The sequence below is a fragment of the Macrosteles quadrilineatus genome, unplaced genomic scaffold (genome assembly GCF_028750875.1).
Source record: "Macrosteles quadrilineatus isolate MER2022 unplaced genomic scaffold, UCM_ALF_1.0 Scaffold_8__2_contigs__length_117827958, whole genome shotgun sequence".
NCBI classification, from domain to species: Eukaryota; Metazoa; Arthropoda; class Insecta; order Hemiptera; family Cicadellidae; genus Macrosteles; species Macrosteles quadrilineatus.
In genome coordinates this window covers 55,322,031-55,349,960 of record NW_026542601.1, presented here as the reverse complement: position 1 = coordinate 55,349,960, position 27,930 = coordinate 55,322,031, and the positions used below count along the sequence as shown (strand labels likewise).

Below are 27,930 nucleotides of genomic sequence, written 5' to 3'. Positions count from 1 at the left end.
AGTTTTCTTATTTACTTTACCATCAAAACACAAAGTTTCCCAATTTTTCTCTAGAACATTTTAAATAGCTTAAAAACAAATAATTTAGTATATTAACATGTTTTTGTATGGTTATTAGTTACGGATAAAAATACTAAAATTATAAATTTAAAATTCCCATGTTATTCTTATGTAGAATAGTGTAAAATGAAAAAAAAAAAATTAAAACCCGTATTATATCACTATATGATCGTATTATTATATCGTATATTATATCGTATTATATCGATGATGATTTGTGCTTAGTTTTATTTATATGTTTGTTTGTTAATAGATATATCTTGATCAAACTTGTCAAATTTATTTGTTTTATACTAGGCTATTAATATTTTACTATAAACACACTTTATTAGCCTCCTTGTAGCAGCAAACCTAGGTAATCGTTAAACGTGATGTTATTTAAGATTTAATTGAAAATCAAGTAAGTAAAACGGAAATTCGCTAGGTCTGCAGGTTTGCTGTAACGGGAGTATTTAATATTTTCTCTTACTCCTTGTGATCCTTCCCTCTTACATAGTAAAGAATTAAAGTTATTTTCAATATCCCCCGTTTATATAGAGCATGGAGGTAACTAATTTTATTACTTTATGAATAAATCTTTAAATATCGTAAAAAGTAATAATATTTCGAAACACCCTGTATGGAGTGGTTTAATACACTTAAAACTAGTCCCAATCGATTTAAAATAACTAAAACCATCGAAAACCACAACTCACTTGACCTTAAACGTAAAAACAAAATTATTCAGGAACAAGGGCCCTTCGGAACAAGAAGGGCCCCAAAAAGGGCCTTAGGACGCCCAAAATTTTGGGTACTCATCGGATCTTCATTTCTCATATTATTAGTAACTCACAGGTAAAATTTCATGAATGTACAAATTTTTGTTGTTTATAAAACCCTATTTTACCTGTACTAACAGTAGGCAACAAAAAAATGAATGAATTATATTGTTTTATTACAACGATACTCTTAACTAACTAACAATACTTATGAACTTTTGATCTTTACTAGTTTTGAAGACCGAGGAAAATAAGACTCTGACAAATTAAATAAAGGCGCTTTACTACAGAAAATTTGGTGGGATTCTATAACAAGATGGTCTGCCATTGATACCACCATAAATATCCCCGTCTGTCCTCAGTAATTATTTTTGTTTATGTAGGTTGGCAGCGCCGATGACGGTCTGATGGCAGTATGCCTATTGTTTGGATCTTCGTTTCATTCTGTCTCCACTGTGCCCAAAACTACTTGATATTGTTTCGAATTAATGAAACCTGTCAAATGGATTGCGAAATTAGGCCTGATTTCAAGGACTAACAGATTGACAGAGTTGATGGAAAATAGGCCAAAGAAGGAAACCTTTCCTTGATTAAAATATTACTGTAAGGAGTCAAAGGACTACTCCTTTTTGAGTCAAAATCAAGATATGAAGGCAAGATAACTTACCAGATTAAAAAGGAAGCTTAAGTACGAAGATAAGGCAACCAGAAACAAGATCAAGAGTTTGGATTGATTATAAAGAACCCATACAGCACAGAACTATCCCACAAAGTTCCCAAAACGTCTCAAAATCCCATGGGATACAGGATGAATATCCCAGGGATATGCCCGTTACAGTAATTAATTAAACTTTTGAGGGTTTTTGATCGATGGACGGGAATATCTTTGGCATATCCCAAGAATATTCACCATATCCTTTTTTCATAATTTGTAAAATCCACTAAGAATTCAAGTATTTCTTGAGATACGCTACAGAATACTGCTTTAAAGGTAATGTTTATAATAATTTTTTTTCAAACGATAATGCTTATTACGTAATTACTTAGCATGGTAACTATATTTGCGTTTATGCTGAGAAGATCCGTGGAAGATCCCTGGGGAAATTCCCGGGAGCATAATATATTCAAGCCAGGAACTACATTACGGAGATCCTAAGACTATGGTAAAACTGAACAAACATTTGAAAGGAAATGCTAACAGGATTTCTGACTGGACATTGCATATTAACATCTAAAATAAAATTATTTTGAACAACAGGATGAACGATGAATCTCCCAATCAGGGAAGAAACTCCAAAGCTCCTTTTGGCAGAAGGAAGGCAGTCAGTCAGCCACAAGAAATACAAGAGTCTGGGGATATTTTTGTAAAGAAATTAGGAGGGAGTACTGAAGGAGTAATCTCTATAGACAGAACTGGACACAAGTTTGAGGGACACAACTAATCCTTTAGGTTGCAGAATACTATTATTCTTTCCCAATAAACATCAGTAATGATGACAATACTAGTTATGCATTTCATTGTAAGGTAGCCGCACAGTGCGTATTTAAACCAAAATGTGAGTTAGAGATGAGTAATGGTTTGGGTAGTTGTAAAAATGAGAAGTACCAGTTTAGAAAATAGAAGCTTTTGAAAACTCAAAACTATACCCAGCTGTCCTTGATCATCAGGCTTTTAATACAACTACTGTATATAACTTAGTAGTTCTGCGCGTGCTTCTGCTTCACAATGTTGCAAAATACTTAGAAGAATAATATTTTGGGCCTCTAAATCTACACTGTAAAAACAGTTCCACACTTACCATGGCTCATACAAATCTCAATTATACTTTTTTGCTTACTTTAAACATGAGAATCAAAAGATGAATGATAAAAAATAAAATGATGCCCCTTTAGTTGAGGTCCTGGAAAATCTGATATTTTACAGGGACGTTTCACATTAAGACCTTTCATCCAAGTATTCAGTTGATAGGTGTGCGGCTTACAGTTTTCTCACAAGTTCCTTATCTTCATTAGCTTTATATAGAAGATGGCCTACTTAAAAAGTAAGTAGTTCTTAATCTTGATCAGTTAAAGAGCTACTAACCCATCACATAATTTTTTGTTGTGGCTGATAGGGTACTGAAAACCCTTCTAGCTGTAACCACATCTCGTGTAGTGACTACACAAAATAGTGAAGTATAACACGAGGAATAATTTTAAAGTTGCATTATTATAACTCATCATTCAACTGATACAAAATGTCTAACCTAGGCAGAGGCCTATTTTTCATGCGGCCTTGAAAGAACAAATTTAAATCTGTTGCTACTTATAGCTCTTCACATTCTGGGGATGGTTACCTCTTTGAAGTTTGTTGGCAGAGTTTTTCTGTCTGTCTATCTCGGTGTTTGTACGAATGTTGATGTTACAGTTTCTGTCCCCCCGTATATTTTAAGTAATTTAACATTGAAGTTTTGGTCAAATTTGATTATAATTTATATAATGGTTTGTACAGTATATGAACTTTTAGTCCTACTTATTAATCAAGTGCTAGACAGTTTCAAAGAAGATTTTGATTTGTAGTATTTCTAAACAATGGGGAGCTGGTCTAGTGGTAGAGCGTGCGATTTCAGAGCCTGAGGTCGTGAGTACAAATCCCACAGATCACCGATGGATTTTATCCATGTGACAATGTCGCAGCCCTCTAGGACTAGCCTGAAGTAATGTGTAAAACTGTTACAGGCTAGAACCTACAATCCTAGGAATCCTAGAATGTGGGACAAAAAAAACAAAAAAAACTACTAAATAACCTATTATAAATTGGAAGTTTAATTTATTTTAAACTAACTCAAAACCATCAATGTAATAATGTGTTTATACTATTAACCAAATAGGGTATAAGGAAAAAGAAATACAATTACAATAAAAACATTGTGTTTTTGTAGTTGAAAAAAAAAACAGTTTATACTGGTTACGAGAAATTAAAAATTTTGATTAATTATAGCATGTAATTTATATGTCATTAATATTGTCTTAGACAAAATACTTTTCGAACCGCATAACTGTTTACACATCTGACACCACTCCACTCGCAAACCGATGGCTTTTGAAGTTATGTTTTCTTCTGTAAAGACTTGTTTGATGTCGGTATTTCGCGTTTGAGCGATTTGTACATCAACATCTCTGATTATTTCCACAAACCAGGAGCTAATAATAAAGTTAAAGCTTGGCGGGCCAAGGAAGTAATATTTTCCCTGGTTTGACACTTTGGCGCCAGCGACGTCGTCTGATCACGGAGCAGAACGTTGTGTAACCTACGATCCCACAAGTCCCGTGTAATTACAACTTTATCCCATAGTTTGACTGAAAAATTCCGTAATGTGTTCTGAAACTTTGAATGTAAATCCAATCATGCACAACTGGATTCTTTGATCAATCAAGCAATCAATCAAAACCAATATTTTTTTACATTTAACATAGAGTAGGATGACATTTAGGGTTTTTTAAATACCACACACAATCATACAGCAATTTTTATTTTACCTTACCCTACACTATCCTAAAACAATTTTGTATTAATTTGTATTATAGATACTAAACAAATATTATTACTCCGATCATATCAAACTTGATCCTATACTAAGTAATTCATGTATATTTGAAAAAATACTCTGCATACGTAACCACCAGCTTAGTCGCAATTGAGTGAATAATAAATAATAGGTCCACTTTGATTTGCTAAGAAATATGTACAGCATGTGACAATTTCCATAACAAGTTCATTCAATCAGGAACCTAGTCATGATCAAGTCCTTTAAGCACAGATTTTTTGGATCATTACTATGCGGCTGACCACTAACAGATTTTCTATGATTTCAGTGCAAAGGATTCTTTGACTATTTATAGAGACATGCCATTACCTTGTTAAAGTTTTACCAAGTTTTATAATTAAAATGGAAATGAACAATAGTAGAATTGCCACTGACAGTGTGCACTTTTATAAATTACCAATTTCTGTTGAATATGCTAACTTTACAACCAAGAAAAACTGAAAGGTAACATTTTAAATAAGATATAGCACATATCATGTCACATAAACTATCACAGTAAACAAAACAAGAGACAAAATTAAGTTTTAGACTTTTGCACACTCTAAATGCCTCATTCAACATTGATTTTTGTATACAAAATTCGTTACATGGTTGGATTGGATGGGATTTCTACTTGAGTATCCAAATTGCAATGGCAAAAAGTCAAACAATAGTGAATTGCTAAAATCCCTTCTCTCCCACTACGAGGAAAAATATCTCTAATTTGCCGAATTCACCCAGAAGAAGAGAAGATTTATGTGACTCAAAACTGGCAATGCATAGACTGACATATCAAATCATAGATATGAACACCTGATTGAGCGTAGGTTGGCAAGCCTGCTACTGAGTCACACAGAAGTGCTGCCAACAGTGGATTCGCCACACAAAGTATTCTTAGTCCAAAGTTGCCTCATATCTGACACAATACTTTGTCTGCCAAGAATTAAGTCACAGGGTTTAAGTAGGTGAAATATAGTTTTGTGATTTATTTGCGAACAAATCTTTTTTATTGCTCCATAATTTGTTTTCCTGTTAAAAATTTAGGATGACACACCTCGATTTATGGGTGAAATAAGTTATAAAAATTAGCAACAAGGTCTGACTGAAATTTAAGCTTTTTCCGTGAAAGAATTCCAGAATTTCTAGGTCGCTAAGAATTTAAAGCTACTCAAAATATCTTGATATGTAGTCAATTTTGTAGGAATTCAACGATACAGTAGGAAAATATGCCCAATAATCCTAGCAATTTTGAGTTATAGAAGGGATCGTTACCGTCATTATATGAGTCAGCGCACTTGTCAGTTTTATTGTTTATAGATAAATTTTTGAACAATCGATTTCATTTATTATAATTTATGGAAAGGGTTCAATACTACTCTTTAACACATTATTTATTCCTTTGCTCGGTAAAACTAGATATTTAAGAATACCCCCTTTTAAATTTTCATTTAAAGTATGTAATTGGACACAATTTTTTAAAATAAAAAAAGTGTTTTATCCAGAAAAAAAACTGAAACCTCTCATTAAAAGTTTTGCCTAATTATTCATTATATCCTAATAGAGGTTTAAATAAAACCAACACGATTAATTAAAAAACCAATTTGACTATCCTCGCCGCATCCGACTAGCAACAAATGTAGCATTGTGGGATACAAATGAAGCAAGATCAATTAGTTGGGTACAGTGGGTGGTCGCCGTGCCAACTACTGCTTCATTTCACTTCAAACTCCACTTGTTTGCGTTTATGACAATTTACAAATTGCTTCACACACACTGATGCATCACTTGGCCTGACAGTTCAAATGCAAGATAAATTTTCTCGCTTGAGACACAAAGAAAATAAATCTTGGATTTTGGACTAAACTATGACATCCGTGAAATGTTTGTAGACTGATTTGCTGGAAATGCATAGCAAACATGTGTTTGATGACATGAACATGGTGTGAGGTGACAGATTTGCTAGTTGCTGCTCATCTGTATGAAATAGATCTATCTCATACTGAGATGTACTATCCCTGAGGTAAGCTTAATGTTTGGTTAAATCAGGTTAATGTGCTCGCTTCATAATTGGAGGGTTTTGGTTTTTGGCACAAGTTACAGAGCTCAGGTAATATAATCACAAGTTCACCCAAGAACACGAGACACCCCTGAAAACATTAACTGTACTTAGGCTCGTAAATAATCAATTTACCACACTGTTTTGTGATGTTGTTGTGTGGTTGAAATGGGGTGGTCATATGGAATCTTGCTTTGATTCCTCGAAGACAGAGCTCAATATGGAAATGTTATTCTTTGGGATTCTGCACATAAATATAATAAGAATAAATAGACATAAAATGGTGAACCTGCTAAGGGCTGGCGCGCACTATCCCAACCAAGACCACGACCACAACACCGACCGGTCGGATACGGCAAGTTTTATAATAGGCGTAAATGGAACAGCACACACTGGTCGACTGGTCGGACCCTGGATGGACCCTGGTCGCACCAAACTGCAAAGACTTTGGTCGGGCCCGACTTGCTGGCTGTTTCAGCCAAAAATAGAACACATTATTGTAATGGGACAACACACATAACCCCGACTTGTCTCCAACCTGACCAGTACACCCCAGTATTCCTAGATCAGTCAAAAAGCAAGCACTCTATTTGTGTGGTTTGTGAAGTGACTTCTTTTGTAAAATGTGGCAGGATTTTGACACTGAGAGTTTTACTATGGCTATTAAAGAAAAGTCTGGTTTATAGGATCTATCGGCAGATTATGCCAACAGAGGGATGAAGAAGGAAGCTTTAAAGGAGATCACGCTGATGTTTAGTGGACGTGAGAACACTACACATTCAGCCACTTCTTTGAGACCCAAGTTGACACTGAAGTTTGGTGAACAACAACGACCGGTCGGGCGTTTGGTCGTGGTTGTGATCGTGTTCGGGCTAGTGTGCACCAGCCCTAAGCTTTATGTCAATGTTCTCTTCCACTTTAATGACCAACCAACTATAGAGATAACTAACTGTACCAATCCACCAACGCGAAGCGACAGTGAACTATTTCCTTGTTCACTTCGGCAAGATTCATCGGCAAGAGTGTACTTTGTCTTAAGAGGTCTGCTTCGAATGTCTCGTCAAAATTGTATTGCTAGCATTACTGACCAAGACTATGTGGATTTCTTTAGCCAATACCAATTATCTAAATAAACAGTTTTCCTTATAACAGTACCTATCCGTCTGATATTTTGTCTTTGACTTTGACTTTAACCTAGTATCGTTAATTTAGATTCAAAAAATCTATTCTTACTTCCGGTACATGTCATACCTCTATGTCAAATTATCACTAAACATATTGTAGTGGTAACTCTTAGCAAAAGTAAAACAAAATCATTGTAGACTTACCGTGGATGTCGTCCGTGTCAGTTTCTGGAAGGAGGTTCTCGTAGCTGTCCCAGCGAGTGACCGTGTCAGGTGTCGTGTCAACAGCCACAGCTGGGGTGGGGGCAGGGAGGGGGAACCTCACTCCATCAGGAGTGGCGGAGAAATGGAGTTCTACTGCTCCATCCAGCGGAAACCTCAGGTCTGTGAACAAGGAGTTCGGAGGTGTAGTTAATCATTAGGAATACACATCATTTGACTAAGAATGTTTCCGAATCAATTATGAATCCATTTCTACCCTGATAATAATTCATTAGTTAAAACTAACTGATATTTTGAAAAGTTATTTGCAAAACAATTGTCAAGATAACTAAATATGTATATTTATCTTTAAAAAAAACCTTGGATTAAATCACCAGTTAATTGTAATTTGCAAAGATGAGTTTTAGCCTTAGGGTGAAAAAAAGAATTAGAAGTTGATGTTGAACCACATAAACTAGAAAATATTTAGATTCTAAGATGCTTGATTTACTAAATATGGATATTTACCATTCCAAGCATGATCGAGCTCTTGTCGAGTAAAGCTGAGAGTATAGTCAGACACAGCGCAAGTGTGGAACTGACAAGAGAAGATCAGCTCACGAGCTGGTAAGATGTCTGAATCGTTCGGAGAACTACTTCTTGATGGACTGTCCAAGTCAGCCGAATAGTGTCTGCAACAAACAACATTTGACTAATTGATGAATTTAAAAGGCTGTTGAAGGTAAAATTAAACTTACAAGGCCTTGGGGGCTGGAATTTGACACATGCAATGTTGATGACCATCATAGAACTATGTGTAAGTTGATCTCTGTTTTGGTAGGGCAAAAACGAACATGTTTAGAGGAATCCATGGTGATGATGGTTTTCGGCGTCAACCGCATCGTCAGTTGTATTTCACTGCCAGACGTGAAATTAATACAACTGACGATGCGGTTGACGCCGAAAACCATTACCATGGATTTCAACGACAACGGCCGCGAAAGCCTACGTATGAAGATGTTTAGATGAAGAGGGTCTGACCCCAAGCATTAGGAAGAGGAAGCATTTCATTTCTTTATCACCCGGTAGGTAAACTTCCTGAAACACACTGCTTTCTGAATGTTACATATTGAAAAGAATTTAAAATAATTGTAAACTTGGGAGTTAAAAAATACTTCTTCAGATCAAATATCCTTGTGAAAAGTTATTTTTCAAACTTTCAGATTCTCATCTTTCTTGGAAGTAGGCTCTAAAATGGAACTGTTTTACACATTACTCTAAGCTAGGCTGCTACATAGATATAAATCATTGGGGATTGGCGTTTTCTGAACCCAAGCCCTGGAGGACCGAAGTTGGCAATAACATGAAATACTATTTCATATATAATTTAACAAAAAATACTTTATTCCGGTAATCAGATTAGCTAAAAGTTTACATGTGTAAACTCTCTCTTAATGACTGTGTGTTTAAAACCTTGGACTATTGATTGATTGAAATCTACACACTTGAATTAAGCCTTAGCAAGAGCTGATAGTTGCAGATTTCTGATTTATGCTCCAACATTGTAACAAAGTCTATCACTAAAGTGCCGGATTTAGGGTACTTGTGGCCATAGCCAGATTTCCAAACTTCCCGTCCCATAGGTAGAGAAACTTCCCCGCGATCGCAGCGAAACAGTTAATATCTCACACAATCAAAGGGACATCATCATTGTCCCTTGCAACCATATTATACAAATTTTGAACATCTCCCGCAATCACGAAGATACCATCATCAATCACCCACAACCGTGGAAAATTGATGATAACAAAATTTTTGTTATACAATACGATGTGGTGCCCTCTTTGGTCTGTGGCCCTAGACCACAGCCAAATCGGCCTGGTGGTAAATCCAGCACTGCCTAACTGAAAAAAAAACTTGTTGTAAGCTACCGGATCTTTTGGTCATATGAATGAGTATAAAAATAAGAAAGAAAGAGTTTTGACAGTTGCACATTCTGTGATTGGCTCACTCAACTATGAACTTCCTGGTTCTAATTGAATGAAACATTGTCTATAGCTGATATAAGTAGATAGAAAGTCTCCTTGTATCCAAAGTCTTTAACACTCACCTGTGGTAACACTTGAGGAGGATATCTCCTCTCAACTGAAGCCCTCTGCGACGGTCGCCAGCGACATTGACAGTGAACTGCTTGGTGTCACCTCCGACCGAGTGAACCCCCGAGGTGTACACTGGCACCAGGCCTTCGTAAACCTGTAAATTTACATCAGTACAGAACGGAACATTTCCATACGTAGCTGGAGAGATTAGTGGTTACAAACAGGAGGACACCAGTTTGATCCTGAGAAAAGTGTGTTGGTTCAAAATTTGGCCTAGCTGTCTGTGATCATCGGGTTTAAATAGTCCTAAATAGAGAAACAGCTGATAATGGTCAACACAGACAAAGCAACATAGATCTCACATTCTACTTTTGCCTTGCATTCATAGTCCAATCATATAAGGAATTTCTCGGGAAAAAATTCCCGAAGTTTTTTTCTCAGTGGTTTCTTATGTATTTTTTGACGCTGAATCCGATTTTAAACTTTGCCACCTCGCCAAAGGTGAGCTAACTTCAGAAATCGCAAAAAACTAATAAAATACCGTACTTGTTTTACTTTTTTGCGTATAACTCACAAACGGAGTATTTTTTGCAATAACTGTCATTTACTAAATTAAAGTACACTAAATTCTCTACAATATACGTATAATAACTTTATTTCTACGATATTCCAAACTGACGCTAGAGCACGCTCAAAATTCATCATTTTCTTTTACCTATTGGAAAACTTAGGAAACATCATTATAAATCCTTGGATTAGACACCCAACGAACTCTATTTGATGAATATTGATTATTTTATAATTATATGGTACCATTAGGCCACATTTAGTGGTAAAAAAGTTTAAGTGATGTTTATAGTCGGTAACCATACCAATAAATAAATAACAAAACAATTTTCAATTTAAACTAGAGGACCCATGCTGCTCTGCAGCGTTAAAATAAATATAATATCCGAGGAATAATCAAATTTATGATTTTTGATTGAACAATACAGTATCTTAATCGCTTAAATAAAAGCCGATATTTCACTGAAAGTTCTTAGATCAAAATATATAGGATTATATAATTATAACTGGTGAAATACATCTTAAATTGATGTAAGAATTTGAAAATAATCAAATTATGTTTTTTAGTCAAGTAATTCAGTAGGTAAATATATGCCGATGCTTGGTGTGAAACCTGTGTGTGCATACCTTCAGTTTGAGACCTCAATCATGAAAATCGGTTGGGTAGGAGAGCCAAAACGAACTTGACAAAGAGAAACCAAATTTTACTCCCATAATTAGTACATGGAGAGCAAATTTCGTTTACATATAAACCGAGTGGGATTATAGATAAATATATGCCGATGCTTGATGGCAAATCTGTGCGTACATACCTTCAATTTGAGACCTCAATCATGAAAATCGGTTGGGTAGGAGAGCCAAAACGAATTTGGCAAAGAGAAACCAAATTTAACTCCCATAAGAACATGGAGAGCAAATTTAGTTTACACATAAGCCGAGTGGGATTATAGATAAATATATGCCAATGCTTGATGGCTAATCTGTATGTGCATACCTTCAGTTTGAGACCTCAATCATGAAAATCGGTTGGGTAGGAGAGCCAAAACGAACTTGACAAAGAGAAACCAAATTTTACTCCCATAATTAATACATGGAGAGCAAATTTCGTTTACATATAAACCGAGTGGGATTATAGATAAATATATGCCGATGCTTGATGGCAAATCTGTGCGTGCATACCTTCAATTTGAGACCTCAATCATGAAAATCGGTTGGGTAGGAGAGCCAAAACGAATTTGGCAAAGAGAAACCAAATTTAACTCCCATAAGAACATGGAGAGCAAATTTAGTTTACACATAAGCCGAGTGGGATTATAGATAAATATATGCAAATGCTTGATGGCTAATCTGTATGTGCATACCTTCAGTTTGAGACCTCAATCATGTTAATCGGTCGGGTAGAAGAGCCAAACGTAGTCGGAAAAGAAAAACCATTTTGTTTTTTTTAATATATAAAATACCTTTGAAAATTATTACTATAAATCAATGTGTCAATTATAAATATAGTTTAATATGCTGGGGCTGCAGTATAGATAACATTTTTCCCATATATGTACATTATATAGATAGTATCTTTATAAAATGTACACACTATATACAGAAAATAGACAGAGATGTTGACTGAAATGCTATAATAGACGAACTTCTATTTATTAAATTAACATGTACAACTATAACTTTTATTTTCCTATTTTCTCCTCACTTGTTGTCTTTATTTTCTTGACTGGCTAGGGGTCCTCGGATGTGGGCTGAGCTTTGAGATGGATGTTCTGTTGAAGGACCTGAGATGTTGTCCTCATCCAAGGGAACATCTTCTACTTCATCACCTACGATGGTTGGTTCGGCGTTGGAGCAGTTCCCCTCATATTTCCCACATATTTTTTAGCAAAAGAGCCCTACTCGTCGGCAGCCGCAGTTACCTTCTTGCATGAGCATGCTACCAGTTTCAAGAGAGTATCTGGGGCTGGGCTCCGTAAGGTAGTAATACTGTAGGAACAAATGAGTTTGCAGTCTTTCTCCAGCCCCGATCCTCGGGTGACAACTTCTTTCTTGAACTTGGTAAAACACCCTCTGTGAGTGTTGTTCAGCTGCAGCATCAGTTGGTAGAAGAGATAATATATTACCATTCATATTATAAGCTGATGTAATACAACTCTTGAATTGCAGCTTATTCAGCTTGTTAGTGATATGGTTACCACCATACAAGGCCACCAAGGGTCTCTCCCCTGCCTCGGTAATTTCGTTTGTTGTTGAATTGGGATTAGAAAACCGGCAAAGATAGGTATAGAGGTCGTTATGTCTTATAACTGTCTTTTGACTCGACGTCCGCTCTATTCCAACAAGGTAAAGTAAAGGCACAAAGACAGTCAAGAAAATAAAGACTGCAAGTGAGGTGAAAATATGAAAAAAAAGCTATAGTTGTACATGTTAATTTAATAAATAGAAGCTCGTCTACAGCATTTCAGTCAACATCCCTGTCTATTTTCTGTATATAGTGTGTCCATTTATAATGATACTATCTATACAGGGTGACAAAAAAGTCTGGAAACGGTTTAATATCTTTTTAACTAAATCCGTTAGAAAATTCAACCCTTTCACATCAACTTACATGTATAAAAACTACTTTTTCCAAGAATTATCATTTTTTTATTTCTACCAGGGGACGACCCATGAGGAGTAGGTACATAATCTTTAATGTAAGCATAGGTTGATATGCACATCATTTTAAAGGTCTGGTTGAGTGGAGTTCATTGCCGGAAACCGCGTCAAAAAAGGTTCATCCGTTACAAAATGGCGGCTGTCCAAAGTTCTTGTTGAATATACCTGAACAGGCCTTACTATTGGTAAATACTCGTATTAAACATTAGCTTGAGAGCTGAAACTGTATTTTAAAGTCCACTAGCTCATAGACTAATATTATTCAATCTTCAAAACAAATTTAAACGGGCTTCAGATTTCCCGGCTAATGTTGAATATGAGTAATTTACCAATTCTAAGGCCTCTGCAGGTATTCCGCAAGAACTTTGGACTGCCGCCATTTCGTAACGGATGAACCTTTTTTCATGCGGTTTCCGGCAATGAACTCCACTTAACCAGACCTTTAAAATGACGTGCATATCAACCTATGCTTACATTAAAGATTATGTACCTACTCCTCATGGGCCGTCCCCTGGTGAAGGTAAAAAAATTGTAATGCTTGCAAAAAGTAGTTTTCTTACATATAAGTTGCTGTGAAAAGTTTGAATTTTCTAATGAATTTAGTTAAAAAGATATCAAGCCGTTTCCAGACTTTTTTGTCACCCTGTATAATGCACATATATGGGTAAAATGATATCTATACTACAGCCCCAGCATATTAAACTATATTTTTAATCGACTATGATTTATAATAATAATTTTCAAATGTATTTAAATTTAAATTGAAAATTGTTATGTTATTTTTTTATGCTATGGTTACCGACTATAAACTTCACTTACATTTTTTTACCACTAAATGTGACCTAATGATGCCATATCCTATACTCTAATACGAGCAAAGTTTGCTTGTATGTATGTATACAGCTTGTATGTTGTTGTATGTTTGCTTGTATGTTGTGTTAGTGTATGTATGTATGTATGCATGCACCAGGATCTCGAAAACGGCTCCGACGATTTTCTTCAAATGTTGTATATAGTTTATTTCTGGCCTAAAAACGAGTTTACTGCAAATAGAACTGCCAACAAAAATCTAATTACGTAGAAAAATGAAACTGAAAATCACATTTTTTTAACATTAGTCTTATGGGTTGCTAGGTAACCATGTTGGCTGAATTAAATAACAAGGAAAAAGTAAACAAAAGACTTGTAATTATTTGTCCATCCACAGTATACTAGCAAAACAAAATACAGTACAAAAGGAAAAACATCAGTTGTTACTATTGAGCAAAGATTATACTGAAGATTACTCGATTCTATAGTCAAGGGTAGCAGTGTGGAGAGTGGGATTTGTTTATGACAATTAGATTACGGTATCTGCAATCCTTAAATGCTATGGAAAGGGAGGAAATAGGTCCACGACATAGGAAGTGGTGAAGGAAGTAGTAAAGGCGAGCAGTCTGGAGTGTGGGAACTGTTTTTAAGGTAATCTGCAAGTAAAATGTAATGGGAAAGGAGGAAAACAGGTCCATGACGTAGGAAATGAGGAAGGAAGTTGTAAGGCTAGCAGTGCAGAGTGTGGGAACGGTCTGCGGCATTTATGTATCTGCAATTCTAAAATAGTATAAGGAAGGAGGGCAAACAGGTCTACGACATTGGGAGTGGTGAAGGAAGTAGTAAGGGTGAGCAGTTCGGAGTGTGGGAATTGTTAATAACGATTAGATCAAGTTATCTACAATCCTAAAATGCTATGGGAAGGGAGGGAATCAGGTCCGCGACGTAGGAAGTGGTGAAGGAAGTAGTAATAGCGAGCAGTCTGGAGTGTGGAAACTGTTTATGACGATTAGATTAAGGAATCTACAATCCTAAAATGCTATGGGAATGGAGGGAAACAGGTCCGCGACGTAGGAAGTGGTGAAGGAAGTAGTAAAGGCGAGCAGTCTGGAGTGTGAAAACTGTTTATGACGATTAGATTAAGGAATCTGCAATCCTAAAATGCTATGGGAAGGGAGGGAAACAGGTTCACGACGTAGGAAGTGGTGAAGGAAGTAGTAAAGGTGAGCAGTCCGGAGTGTGGGAACTGTTAATAACGATTAGATCAAGTTATCTACAATCCTAAAATGCTATGGGAAGGGATGTAAAGAGGTCTGCGACATAGGAAGTGGTGAAGGAAGTAGTAAAGGTGAGCAGTCCGGAGTATGGGAAATGTTTATGACGATTAGATTAAGGTATCTACAATCCTAAAATGCTATGGGAATGGAGGGAAACAGGTCTGCGACGTAGGAAGAGGTGAAGGAAGTAGTAAAGGCAAGCAGCCTGGAGTGTTGGAACTGTTAATGACGATTAGATTAGTGTATCTGCAATCCTAAAATGCCATTGGAAGGGAGAGAAACAGGTCCGCGACGTAGGAAGTGGTGAAGGAATTAGTAAAGGTGAGCAGTCTGGAGTCTGGGAACTGTTTATGGGAATTACATTAAGGTATCTACAATCCTAAAATGCTACGAGAAGGGAGGAAAACAGGTTCATGACGTAGGTAATGGTGTAGGAAGTAGTAATGCTAGCAGTGCAGAGTGTGGGAACTGTCTGTGGCATTTATGTATCTGCAATTCTAAAATGGTATAGGGAAGGAGGGAAAACAGGTCCACGACGTAGGGAGTGGTGAAGTAAGTAGTGAAGGTGAACAGTGTGGAGATTAGGAGTGGATTAATGTATCTGCAATACTTTTCAGAGTATACTAATAATTTTCCCCGAGCAAAGCTCGGTCCCCAGGTACTAATTATAAAATAATCAATATTTATCAAATAGAGTTCGTTGGGTGTCTAATCCAAGGATTTATAATGGTGTTTTCTACGTTTTCCAATAGGTAAAAGAAAATGATGAATTTTGAGCGCGCTCTAGCGTCAGTTTGGAACATCGTAGAAATAAAGTTATTATACGTATATTGTAGGGAATTTAGTGTACTTTAATTTAGTAAATGACAGTTATTGCAAAAAAATACTCCGTTTGTGAGTTATACGCAAAAATGTAAAACAAGTACAGTATTTTATTAGTTTTTTGTGATTTCTGAAGTTAGCTCACCTCTGGCGAGGTGGCAAAGTTTAAAATCGGATTCAGCGCCAAAAAATACATAAGAAACTACTGAGAAAAAAACTTCGGGAATTTTTTCCTGAAAACATCATTTTTTTTCCTCATATGCTTGGACTATCATATTCAGCTTAAAATACACAACCAAGTTTGCACACTAAAATGCACACCAAGTTTACGTTGCTGTTAAAAATAATTGAAAGATTGAGGGCTTAAATCTTATTCAGATATATCTGGTGCGCAACACATTAAAGGATTCTGTCTGTGGCTTGGTGAGATAGGCCCACCATAACACAAAATTAAATGTAATAAACGCTTGACTGCACTGGTGGATTAGGATTAATGGGTTCTTTAAAGAGTTGCTCCTCCAATCAGATAGTTTGCTACTTCTTGCCAATCCTTATTGTCTTTGTCCTCCATTACCACACAGCCAATGATTGATATGGTTGGGGCGGAATTTGACCCTAAATGGGTCAGTCACGTGAGGGCTTTTTGCTCTTCCCCCATTTAGTGCCGTATAGCTTGTTAAACGTCTGTTGTTAGATGAACTGCAGAATCTTGTCCATGAGCTCTCTCTGTTAACCCCTTGCTATAAATGGGCCTGGTGGGTCCGGGCCCTAGGGCACAAGAGGTTTTAGGTTTGTTTGGGGTGCAAGGTAGAGAAAAATTCCCACACAATTTAGGTGGAAAGGGGCGTAATCATCTCCCAGGCCCATAGCGTATATCTTGCAAACTGCGCGCCTGTGGCTGTGGCCAATTGTTTGTTAAAAACGTGGAGTTTTATGTAAATAAGATTAAGGGAAAATGATAAAATTACGATGAAATTAATGAACAACTCCTAAGTTTAAAGGTTCTACCCTTGTCAAATGTTTTGCTGACTTAAAGACTAAAACACAGTTTGACTATCTCACCTTGAGAAATGCTCGACAACCTCCTTCGACCTCAAAGCTAGGAGCTCCCAGGACCGTCACATGTGTCAAGTACAGAGGGTTGGTGTTGATTCTGATGTTGCCTGACAGAAGACCCGAGAAGTAGTCGATATATCTGAAAATATTCAAATACTGATTAAAAATACTGATTGTGACCTATAACCTAAATACTGTAACTATTTTGTCTGTTGGAATAGTGACATTCAGTAAAGCACTTTTTCAAGAGACTTTATTTCCACACCTTTTTACAAATGATTAATTATTTTAGTGTTTTTTCCTATTTTTGATAAAAAGAAATGGAAAATGCGAGAGAAATGGAATACAACTGACCAAAAACCAGCACAAAAAAAAATCCTCAGTAATTAAATAATTTTATCAAAGAAGGTATAATTGAAGGTTTTGCTATAGTCGTAGAACAGATCATACAATTTTTAATTTTTTGTTAAAACTACTAACCTTTCAATCTGAAATATTCTCTTTAAACTGTAAAATGTTAGGTCCCACTATGAACTTTCATAAGGTACAGCTAATGGGGATTCTTTTTTTTTGTTTGGGGCTGTTGTGTGTGTGCATTACTATATTGTATTATAATAGGAAAATCAGCAATAAAATTATAATGTACTGAGCTTGATGAACAGGTTATAAATTGGTTTGCTGGAATCAGGACTATGGACAAAGCACCATAATATTTATGTAAGGCATATGGATTATGATGTTTGAAACTTGTAAAGCGGAACCATATATAAATGAACCGTGACTCTATGGATATCTTTGGTCTACCCAGTCCAAACTTTCTAAAATCTGAACCATTTTAATTCTGCACAATACCAAGTCCAAACGAAACGGACACACCTGAGATGGAGTTACTTTATAGTTACACTAGCTTTATGGTCGAAATAGCTCACCGTTTGTGCGAAGGTTGGTCCAGGTCTCCGATCTTGTCATCCAAGTATCTCTTCATCGCAAACCTGTCCAGAGCTTGGTCCGCAGAGCCACAGATGTTAGAGTAGTGCATGTACGCAGCCACCACTACGCCTATACGCTCCTGGCTACCTCTGTAACAAGACACATCATCATTTAGATCAAAGGATTGAAAGTATAAAACCTTTTGATAATCGGGCTTAATTTGACCTGGCTAAAGACACAGCTAATCTTAGGGTTGTCAGCATAGGCGTGATGGCCCTAAAGGGGCATCTACTCCACAGGTAGACTGAGATTAGCTGATAAAAGGATTCAGAGATTTTAGAGTAAGAGGTTAGATCGAAGATCGCAATGAACTCTGCATTGTGATTGGTTCAAAATGACATCTGAATTTCGTGCGGTCGTATGTCTTCATTTCCAAAACAAGTCATTCAACTAGTGATTCCCAACTCACTTCTCAACTGTTGGACTTCAAAAATACCAAATCCTGTTGTTCGTTGAGTTGAGTGTTGACGATTGACTCAACTGTCAACCATTTCAAAAATAGGGCCCCAGGTTTGAAATATTTGGTTTTCCAATCAAATCAGGACTACCTGAGAGTAAACCAAAGTATTTTCACTTTTTATTTAATGAAAGTCAAGTCACCTAGAAAATGAATTGGGCATCTTGAGAATTAAAGTACCGAAAACGTGGAGTAATAAATTTTTGACAGTTTGTAGCTTCACAAGATTTCAGAGTATTTGAATGATATTGTGAGAGAACTATGCAGTAGGCCTAAGTATATTTGAAACAATTATTTTTGTAGTATTAGATTAACTGGTTTTTATTTATTGATTTTTAATAGATTGAGAACCCCTGGATTTATAAACCAAACCCCTGGTTTTTTCTGTAGTTGCAACTGTGATTAATTTTATTCTGAGGATTTATTTAACATCTAAAAATATGTACCATATTCTAAGAACACTCAGATGACATTCTCCGTTAAAAAAGTGAAATTCCTTTTAAATGTTCAAGGTTTGTAATTGTATCCTAGAAAACAAATCAGACATTAGTAACACACATCAAACACATGAGGCATGAATAGTGGTTGATGTAATAGATTTGAGATCGCTTGGCTGCTCCGGTAGCTCAGTCGAGACCTTAATATCCGGACAAACCTCGTACAGTACTTCCAAATATTTGATCAAACTTATAGTCAAATTAATAAATTTTCTTAAAAGAATGAAAACGGCAGAGCTGTTTGGTGTACCAACAAACAAGAGTACAAGGAAAAGAGGAAACACGGGAACGGGAGGCAGACAACTACAGAGGGGTGACAAGGAGAGGGGCAGAACTACGTGACAGACAACAAACAAGACGTGATGCACGTAGATATATCGTGGGAATTTGCCGGGAGAAATTTGCACAACTTTCCCGTGCGCTGCATCACTGAATCGACGTGTCGTGGTGGTAACATCCGACTGTTGATGAATCGCAGGATTGATGAATTTATTCCTCAGGCGCTCCTGTGTAATTGACATACAATAACGAATGCATCTGAATCTGATGCATGAAGAATGGACTAAATAACGAGAATAGTTTAGTACAATTTGATACAAATAAATGACAGTACCTATTTGGTGGATACAAATTATAATACCAACAAGTAATTTATACCACATTTTTTGGATAAAACATGTATTTGATTGTTAACAAAGTTATTCACATAAATGTCAATGGGAAAATGTTAAAGCCGAGACGCCTGACTGCAGTGAACGCAGAACTGCACGGCTGGTCAGTACTGCTGACTGCAGTGACAAGAGTTCAGGCGTCAAATAAATACCGTTGCATCCGTCCTGACGAGTCGATTCAGAGATATGATCAATTCTACACGTTTATGTCTTTTTAATTCCATTTTCAAGTAATTATTGAAGGTAATTTTTCTGACACCAGAAAAAATAATTTATTTTTACTCTGCTATCACAAACCTTAATAAAAAAAGGCTTTATGTACAACAGACATTTTGAATTGTTTTTTATTTTTTATTTACAGATGAACATTATAAAATTCCATTAAAGGAATATAAACGGATTCATCGTATTTCCTCCTCAAAATTTTGAATATGACATTATCACTTTACCATGTAGTTCTAAGAGATTTCTAAACCTTCGTCTGCTGCAGAAACAACATCGTTGCTGAATAAATCGACAAAGATGTTTTGGTATTTTAATACTTTTACGCTTCACATACATTAAGGGGCGACTTTCTATTAATAGTTCCAATTTCATTGATGTCAGCTAATTACCACATGAATTAGCTTAATTACCGCAGAAATCGGCTAATATGCATCTTATAATTATTGCACTAGCCGTTTAGTTGTCTAATTGAAGGGCGGGGTATTTAATTAATAGTCCATCAGTCTTTCGATATTCCAATAAGAAGTTGAGCGAGTGGCCAGCTGTAAATCATTGCAGTCAGCTGGTTGTTGCAGACGACGCGGTTGGCGGGAGCAGCTGCTGAACACGTGTGTTTGGCGCGTGCTACTGATACCGCTTTGCTTCCGGCCAGACTAAACATACAAACACCCCTTCCCCACCCATATGCTCCCACCAATAATCACCGTCCATTGGGCATTATGTTAGCGCCAGCCCGGTCATTTCGGTCCCAAATCGTAGCATTTATTTTTGAAAAGTTTTTATCAACTCAATGGTATTATTTCTCAATTTAAGAATTGATGTTTTTGTTCCGTCACACGATTAAAGGACGGATGAGGTAGACAAAATATTGATTTTACCACGAAGTTTTCTTTTCGTGTGGCTGCACTATACTCATTAAAACCACTGGTTTGGGCCCACTTTTTCGTATTATTGAACAAATACGTACGAATTATTGACGTATCATAACGAAACTATCTCCCGAAGACAGTAATTCGAAATAAAAGGCTAAAAACTCAATATGGGCTAGGATTTGGTCAAGGCAGTAAAAAGCAAATGTATAAACAAAACAAAAATTAATTGAGTGTCATTGCAATATTACACACCTGGCATGCAGTACGGCGATCCTGTGACTGTCGCCGCTGAGCCAGGAGTCTATGTCCTTGCATATACTGCACAGTCGCTCCAGAGGAGGAGCCAGGTCCGAGGGCCAGCCTAACTCCCTCACTCTCTCGTGATGACTCCTGGTGGCTCTCCGTGGCTCAGACAAGTTGAAAACCTACACAACATGCCCCATGAGAAAAGGATAACAGAGTCTATGTCCTTGCAGATACTGCACAGTCGCTCCAGAGGAGGAGCCAGGTCCGAGGGCCAGCCTAACTCCCTCACTCTCTCGTGATGACTCCTGGTGGCTCTCCGTGGCTCAGACAAGTTGAAAACCTACACAACATGCGCCATGAGAAAAGGATAACAGAGTCTATGTCCTTGCAGATACTGCACAGTCGCTCCAGAGGAGGAGCCAGGTCCGAGGGCCAGCCTAACTCCCTCACTCTCTCGTGATGACTCCTGGTGGCTCTCCGTGGCTCAGACAAGTTGAAAACCTACACAACATGCGCCATGAGAAAAGGATAACAGAGTCTATGTCCTTGCAGATACTGCACAGTCGCTCTAAAGGAGGAGCCAGGTCCGAGGGCCAGCCTAACTCCCTCACTCTCTCGTGATGACTCCTGGTGGCTCTCCGTGGCTCAGACAAGTTGAAAACCTACACAACATGCACCATGAGAAAAGGATAACAGAGTCTATGTCCTTGCAGATACTGCACAGTCGCTCCAGAGGAGGAGCCAGGTCCGAGGGCCAGCCTAACTCCCTCACTCTCTCATGATGACTCCTGGTGGCTCTCCGTGGCTCAGACAAGTTGAAAACCTACACAACATGCCCCATGAGCACAGAGCATCATGAATAATAGAGTTAGCAAAAAATGGGCCAGGAAAGGATTGTCTGTGAATCCAAAATTAAAATGTTCCAGTTGAATGTCATTTTTAGAACTAGTGTAATAAGTGGCTTTCTATGAACACACAAAGAATACAACGCGTGGTAAAATTATTTACTCAGTAAATAATTCTCATGAGTGCAGCAAAGGATACTTTCTGCTCGATAATGCATTATATTTTCCCAACAGGAAACACAATGCGGCAAATTTATGGTATGAAGAGATCAGCTATTTTGCATGTTATAATCAGTGAAAAAATAGCCATTATTGGTAGATCTAGGAACATACGCTTTTATACCTAAAAAGGGAGATTTTTCATTGCTACTGTTATTGACTGACCATGTAGCTGTTGCCATGCTTGCTGGTCAGCATGTGGGAAGCCTGTTGCTGACCCTGCCTGAAGCTGGAAGGTGAGATGTCCGCTGGGAACCACAGGGCGATGATCCTCTCCGTGACATAGCTGAGGTCCATGCCGTGATCCCGGGTGCGGGCCCTGGGGCGGGTACCCTCCGACGCCATCGTCACCTGCAGCAGAGGGAGCGATTAGTCATTGAAATGGGGAGAGGTTCTTGAAGTGGTGGGATTGTGAAGGATGTGGAATTAGTGGTATTGCGAATGTGATATGGGCATATAAATGGCGGAAAGGACAGCGCGAGAAGGAATTAATATACAGTAAGTCAGGATTATTATTCTAATTAATTTAGAAAGTCTAAACTCCGGAGTGGGTTAGAGGACGCAGAAACAAAAACGGAAAGGCAGGCAACAAAATCATTTTGAAAACAAAAGTGGTTTTATTTGTACTAAAGACTCTGATCCGAAGCGGGATTGATTCTCGACCCCGTGACCATTTGTCACTGTTTATCTATTAACAATGCTATAAAACAAAATGTCGATATTAGATGGTAACGAGACTAAGGTAAAGATTTAACTGAAGCTCAACAAAATATTTCCAATCCCAGAGAGGGCCCCGTACAAGACGTAGGGCGGGCCTCAGCCAATGGTACATAAAGCTCGCACGCCCTTCCTTCTGTCGTCAGCTTTGCTTTACATTACGGTGACATTGGATCCTCTATCAGACCACATATGATTTTCAGACACAGGTAAATGTTTTAGAGCGTTTTTCTACATCAGAGAAACATGAAAATTATTGCGAATTATTGGAAGATGTTCGTAAAATAACTAGAGATAATTTAATCCGTCGATATAATTCGATGCCTAGTATAATATAACAGGTACTATGTTGTTTAATTATGTATGGATATTGAACACGTCAGACTAAATGGATTGTTGAATACTGTCAAACTAGTAGTGTTTATGTATTTGATTTGTATTAACAAGTAGTTACTCTGATAGGATATCAAACATCAAGACGTATGCCAATCTGAATTGTGGCTTAACAAAGCATTTAACACTTGAAATTGTGTTTAATGAGAATGCAAGTGAAATTATTGATTAATATAGAACAAAAACATACACTTACAGTTGCGACGTGAATAGGTACGTAGGTTTCGCTTTCAGCTGGGCAAATAATGAACACATGTTCACATCGAAGCTTGTATTTGCAACTAACGCGAGTATAGACGAATAAGCACAGCCTTCAAAAATGTACGCAATGGAATAGGTTTAAACAAAACAAGAGCCTATTTTCTCTTGATCAAACATTATTTTTCCGATTTGAAAAACAATTAACACACACAATGATACATTACAATGATTAATTGATAATCTGAAGCCTATTGGTATTTGAGTGTGCTCATGTCGACTCAATGTTTTTATGTAGTTTGAAGGTGAAGTTTATCATTCAAACACTAAATCTGTCTTCACCTGATCCATAAGGATGATCAATCGAAAACTATCAATGACGGAACTAATTAGTGACGTCCTTGTCCCTACTTAACATCCACTTAAATCACTACTTAACATACACGGGAATGTCCTGTAGAAGGCGTGGCCAGGAGACAGGATCAGCTGTTATCAGTTAATGTGTATCTCCTGTACTATGCTGATAAGGGTGAGTTGCGTAAAGTAATTACCGTTTCATCTACGGCGGCATCTGCATACAATGTAACTCTACTGGAAAATCAATATAGTTTTGTTTCGCAATTAAATCATTCAAATATAGCATTCAAGATTTTAAACATAAAATAAAATAGTTTATAGAACATATATTTTTACAAATTGCTGAATGTTAGAGAGGTAATATTAAGAAGTATGTTAAGTATTATTTCAGCGGAGAGCTCTCATTAGGTGAGTATAACCACCTATCTAATGGATCCGCGTTCTTAAAGCATAGATTCTTTTTGTTGCATAAATGGTGTGTATTATTGTGTAGATTGTAAAAAAATAGTTTTCTAGTTTTTTAAGAGGAGTTCCAACCCGTATTTCTATTCATAACTAGCTGTTATACCCGTGCTTCGCAACGGGAAGAAAAATCAGTTTCATTATTATTGAAATAGGTTTAGAAAAATAATCTCTCATAAAGTATTGGATTAATTAATCCTATCACATAGCTGTGCAAAATATATTTAATTTCTTTGGATTAGCTGTCTGAAATTGTGAAATGAGCATTTGGGAGGTCTGATTGTTTACATTTAAATGTAAACGCAAAGGCAAACATTGTGAATTTTCTCACTATTCCATGGAGACCAATTAATATTTACTATTGAAAACCTTGCCTCAAAACTTTGGACATCCAAGATGCGTAGCCCGAGAGAAGCTCATGGAGGTAAATATGCCTATGACATTCCTAGATACTGTATGTTGACCGTCTTTGTGCTTAATTTTTGCTGTATCGGTTTAGTATTTTAGTCGTGACAGCTGTCCAGACAGACAGACACCACCTCGATTTTATAATAGTATAGATTGTTGTTATATCTCTACAAAAAAGAAAATATATTCTACAGAAAACATAACCCTACGTAATATCTCAGTTTGTCTCACAAATGCCAATCATTCTTTTAAATATTATTCTCCAACTTTTGGTAATTTGTCAATAACATTGTTTACACATATTTTGTGATGCTTGTTGTATGTAATCTCAGACTACCTATATATTGAAATTCAATAAAATACGTTGAAAATATACTTGTTATATGCCCCGAGTATAATCTGCTCAGCTATACGAATAATTATAGGTACCTATACACCTAATTAATTGTTTTGCTAAATGATAAACGTAAAAGCACACAGGAAATCCCTCTAAAACTATTATTTATCCACTTAATGGTAAATTGATTAAAATCTTCAAGTACTACTGTATATGTATGGTTTCCATAAACTGTAGACAACCACAAATCCGCACGTCTTCCCTGGGATGCTCATTGTAGTTGCAGGAATGTAAGCAGTAGTGGTTGTTATCAGATTACAAGGTTCGTGTGTACGACGTAAAATATCAATGAAGTTGCTGATGCAGCCAAAGCCCCAGGCAGCTCATTCTGATGTACCGTGGGACTCTGCCCCCGTGTTGACTGCCACCACAATGTATCTATGCTACAACGTGGTACTCTGTTGCCAGGATAACGTGAAGGCAGGTGGCTCTAGGATGGGGATTCTCTGGGTGGGACGGGATTCTCTATCATTTTACGTATTTAAGTAACCTTTGATGACTGAAAATGTATCGTTTAAGGTGTGTGAATTTGAAGAACCTTACTATTATCTTCTGCGACTTTCCTTGGGGTGAACGGGTTCTTATAGAAACATATGCGTGTTTTTGTAGTGAGAAAATAGAAATAGGAGAATGTACGAGTTGTATCTTAACATGCAAGGACCGAAATGCAAATTGAGCGATCTTTAAAGTCTGAGATACAAATGTAAAGTAAATTTAAAAAGTATTGTGTTGTTAACTAAATGGTTGAGCTATGGAATCCAAGTGAGGGGGGGGGGGGGTTCAAAAATCGGAAAATACAGTACAGAAACATTTGACGGATTTGAACCACATTTACTTGAAAAAGCGTCTAGTGTTTGTTCCCAGTATTTATTCATGCGATTCATATGTTGTTGTTGAAAAACATCAAAAAAGGGTAAAAATAGTCTACTGTGTTGAATAGTTTTCAATTAACCTTTTTTAATCTCTAAAGTAGAGTCCCTATAGTTCGAAATGGTTGGGACCGGCACATTTCGGATTACCAAGTTCGGATTAAAAGTTCTTTGTTTTTTATTTTTTTTTTACTTTTTAAGTTTTTTAAATTTCTTTTGTCCTAGGACGCTAGGCACGAGCCTGGGATTGTTTTTCACTTTACTTTAGGCTAGACCTAAGGGTTGTGGCATTATCACTTAGATAAAATCCATTGGAGACTTAGCAGGATTGGAACCCGGAACGAAAATGAGAAAACGTTTACTAAAAATTGTTAAATCGTTACTAAAATACTCTATTCAACAAGTCTATCTCGCCCGGCCGCTAAAGAATACTTCGACGAGGTAGGCTACTTTCTGTTATTACATGACAGTGCTAGCAGTTTCGGCTTTCCCCAATGGGTGACAAGCACGTACGTACTGGGTAATCACTTTTTGGGTACAATAAGCTGCATTGATATCATCACTCGACGGTGCTAGTAGTTTAAACTTTACCCGATAAGTGACAGCACGTACTGATTAAAAAATATAATTTTTTTATAACAAGCCATTTTTTTCGGTTTTTGATTTAAGCGGACTTTCCGCATTACCGAAGTTCGGTTTATCGAGACTCCACTTTATTCAAATACCATTTGTACCGAGTGGATATTATTGTTTAGTACGACCAGAATTGAACTGCTTACGACTTGCACTCGGGAATAATTCCAATGCGACAGTGGTCTTCTCACGTAGCGCCAAATAATAAATCAGCGTGTGGCGCCGACGATTCTGACCTGAATAACAATTGCGGGGAACCATTGTTGGAACGCATCGGGCATTGTTAGAAATTAGAGACGCAACTGAGCACTTAGTATTTATAATAGAGGTAACTACTTTAATATACAGCTAGTGTGCATTAAACTGTGTATCAAGTATTTATTGTAACATAAAATATGAAATTAAATTAGTTTATCATAACGATTTTCTTACATCAACGGTTGTACTGCTTAATTTATATACTCTCAAATTTAACATCTAACATCATCCTTAATTGATCAGTCTTGGAGGCAGCTTTTGTAGTCGTGTTTCTGTTTGGTATTTGTAGAGTAAACCTTGGTAAATATAATTTATTCATTGTTATTTCACTAATTTAATAATTTTAAACGATGAAAATGAAAGCGATATGTGTGTAAGCTATTGCAATACTTGATGCAATTTGATCTGCTTCATACGACGCCACACACCATAGTACGTATTTTAAGGCAAAGGTGAGTGAAGTTGAGTGAATAAATCGATAGCTTTACTGACTACAGTAGTACCAGTGTTGTTTAGCCAAGACCATTTATTAAAATCCCCAATGATCAAGGACAGCTGGGGCTAATTTCGAAAGGTTCGAAACATAAAAACACTACCTCTATTAAAAATTGCCTTCCAAATAATGTACACTAATCTATTCATTCCTCAGGCTGTATTTTTGGTATAACGGAGCATGTAGTGTAGAAAAGGCCCACCCGCCGAGGTGGTTTGTATTAAACTTATGCAAAACATATGCGAAGATGCGACTGACACATTGAAAATATGCGGCGTAGACGTCGAACCACTAACAGTCTTTTCAAGGCATGTCAAGAAGCAAAACAAAGACATATTGAAAACGTCACAAACTTCGGAACATTGTCAACATATTTACCAATGTGACGACTAAGTGTTATAAATATACCAAGATGTATATATTTTTTAAATCTCAATCAAACATCCTTTGGGTCTATAAATTTATCAATTGTCTAATAGAGGGATTTTACAATCATTTGTATCTTTTTAGTAAAATAACCCTTACTATTCTACTGCCACTAGCTACTTTTGGTTTCACAAATATTTTAAATTAAATTTAGCCGTAGAAAAACGTAAGATTTTTTCGGATAGAAGTAGGAATCGTATCTATAATTTTGAAGGATGACAATTTTCAACTTCATCTAACAAA

General features: G+C 36.8%; 1 protein-coding gene across 1 annotated transcript in view; it reads right to left on the bottom strand.

Moving 5' to 3' along the window:
* Nucleotides 1-27,930, bottom strand: part of LOC129001237 (tensin-1) — a 386,355-nt gene that overhangs the window by 61,735 nt on the left and 296,690 nt on the right. The window contains exons 6-13 of the mRNA XM_054428467.1: nt 22,242-22,427; nt 21,019-21,191; nt 17,984-18,133; nt 17,061-17,193; nt 9,876-10,018; nt 8,294-8,457; nt 7,765-7,948; nt 7,596-7,615 (exon numbers count right to left, since the gene is read on the bottom strand). Of these exons, the coding sequence (XP_054284442.1) occupies nt 7,596-7,615; nt 7,765-7,948; nt 8,294-8,457; nt 9,876-10,018; nt 17,061-17,193; nt 17,984-18,133; nt 21,019-21,191; nt 22,242-22,427 (1,153 nt within the window). The remainder of the gene's footprint in view (nt 1-7,595; nt 7,616-7,764; nt 7,949-8,293; nt 8,458-9,875; nt 10,019-17,060; nt 17,194-17,983; nt 18,134-21,018; nt 21,192-22,241; nt 22,428-27,930) is intronic.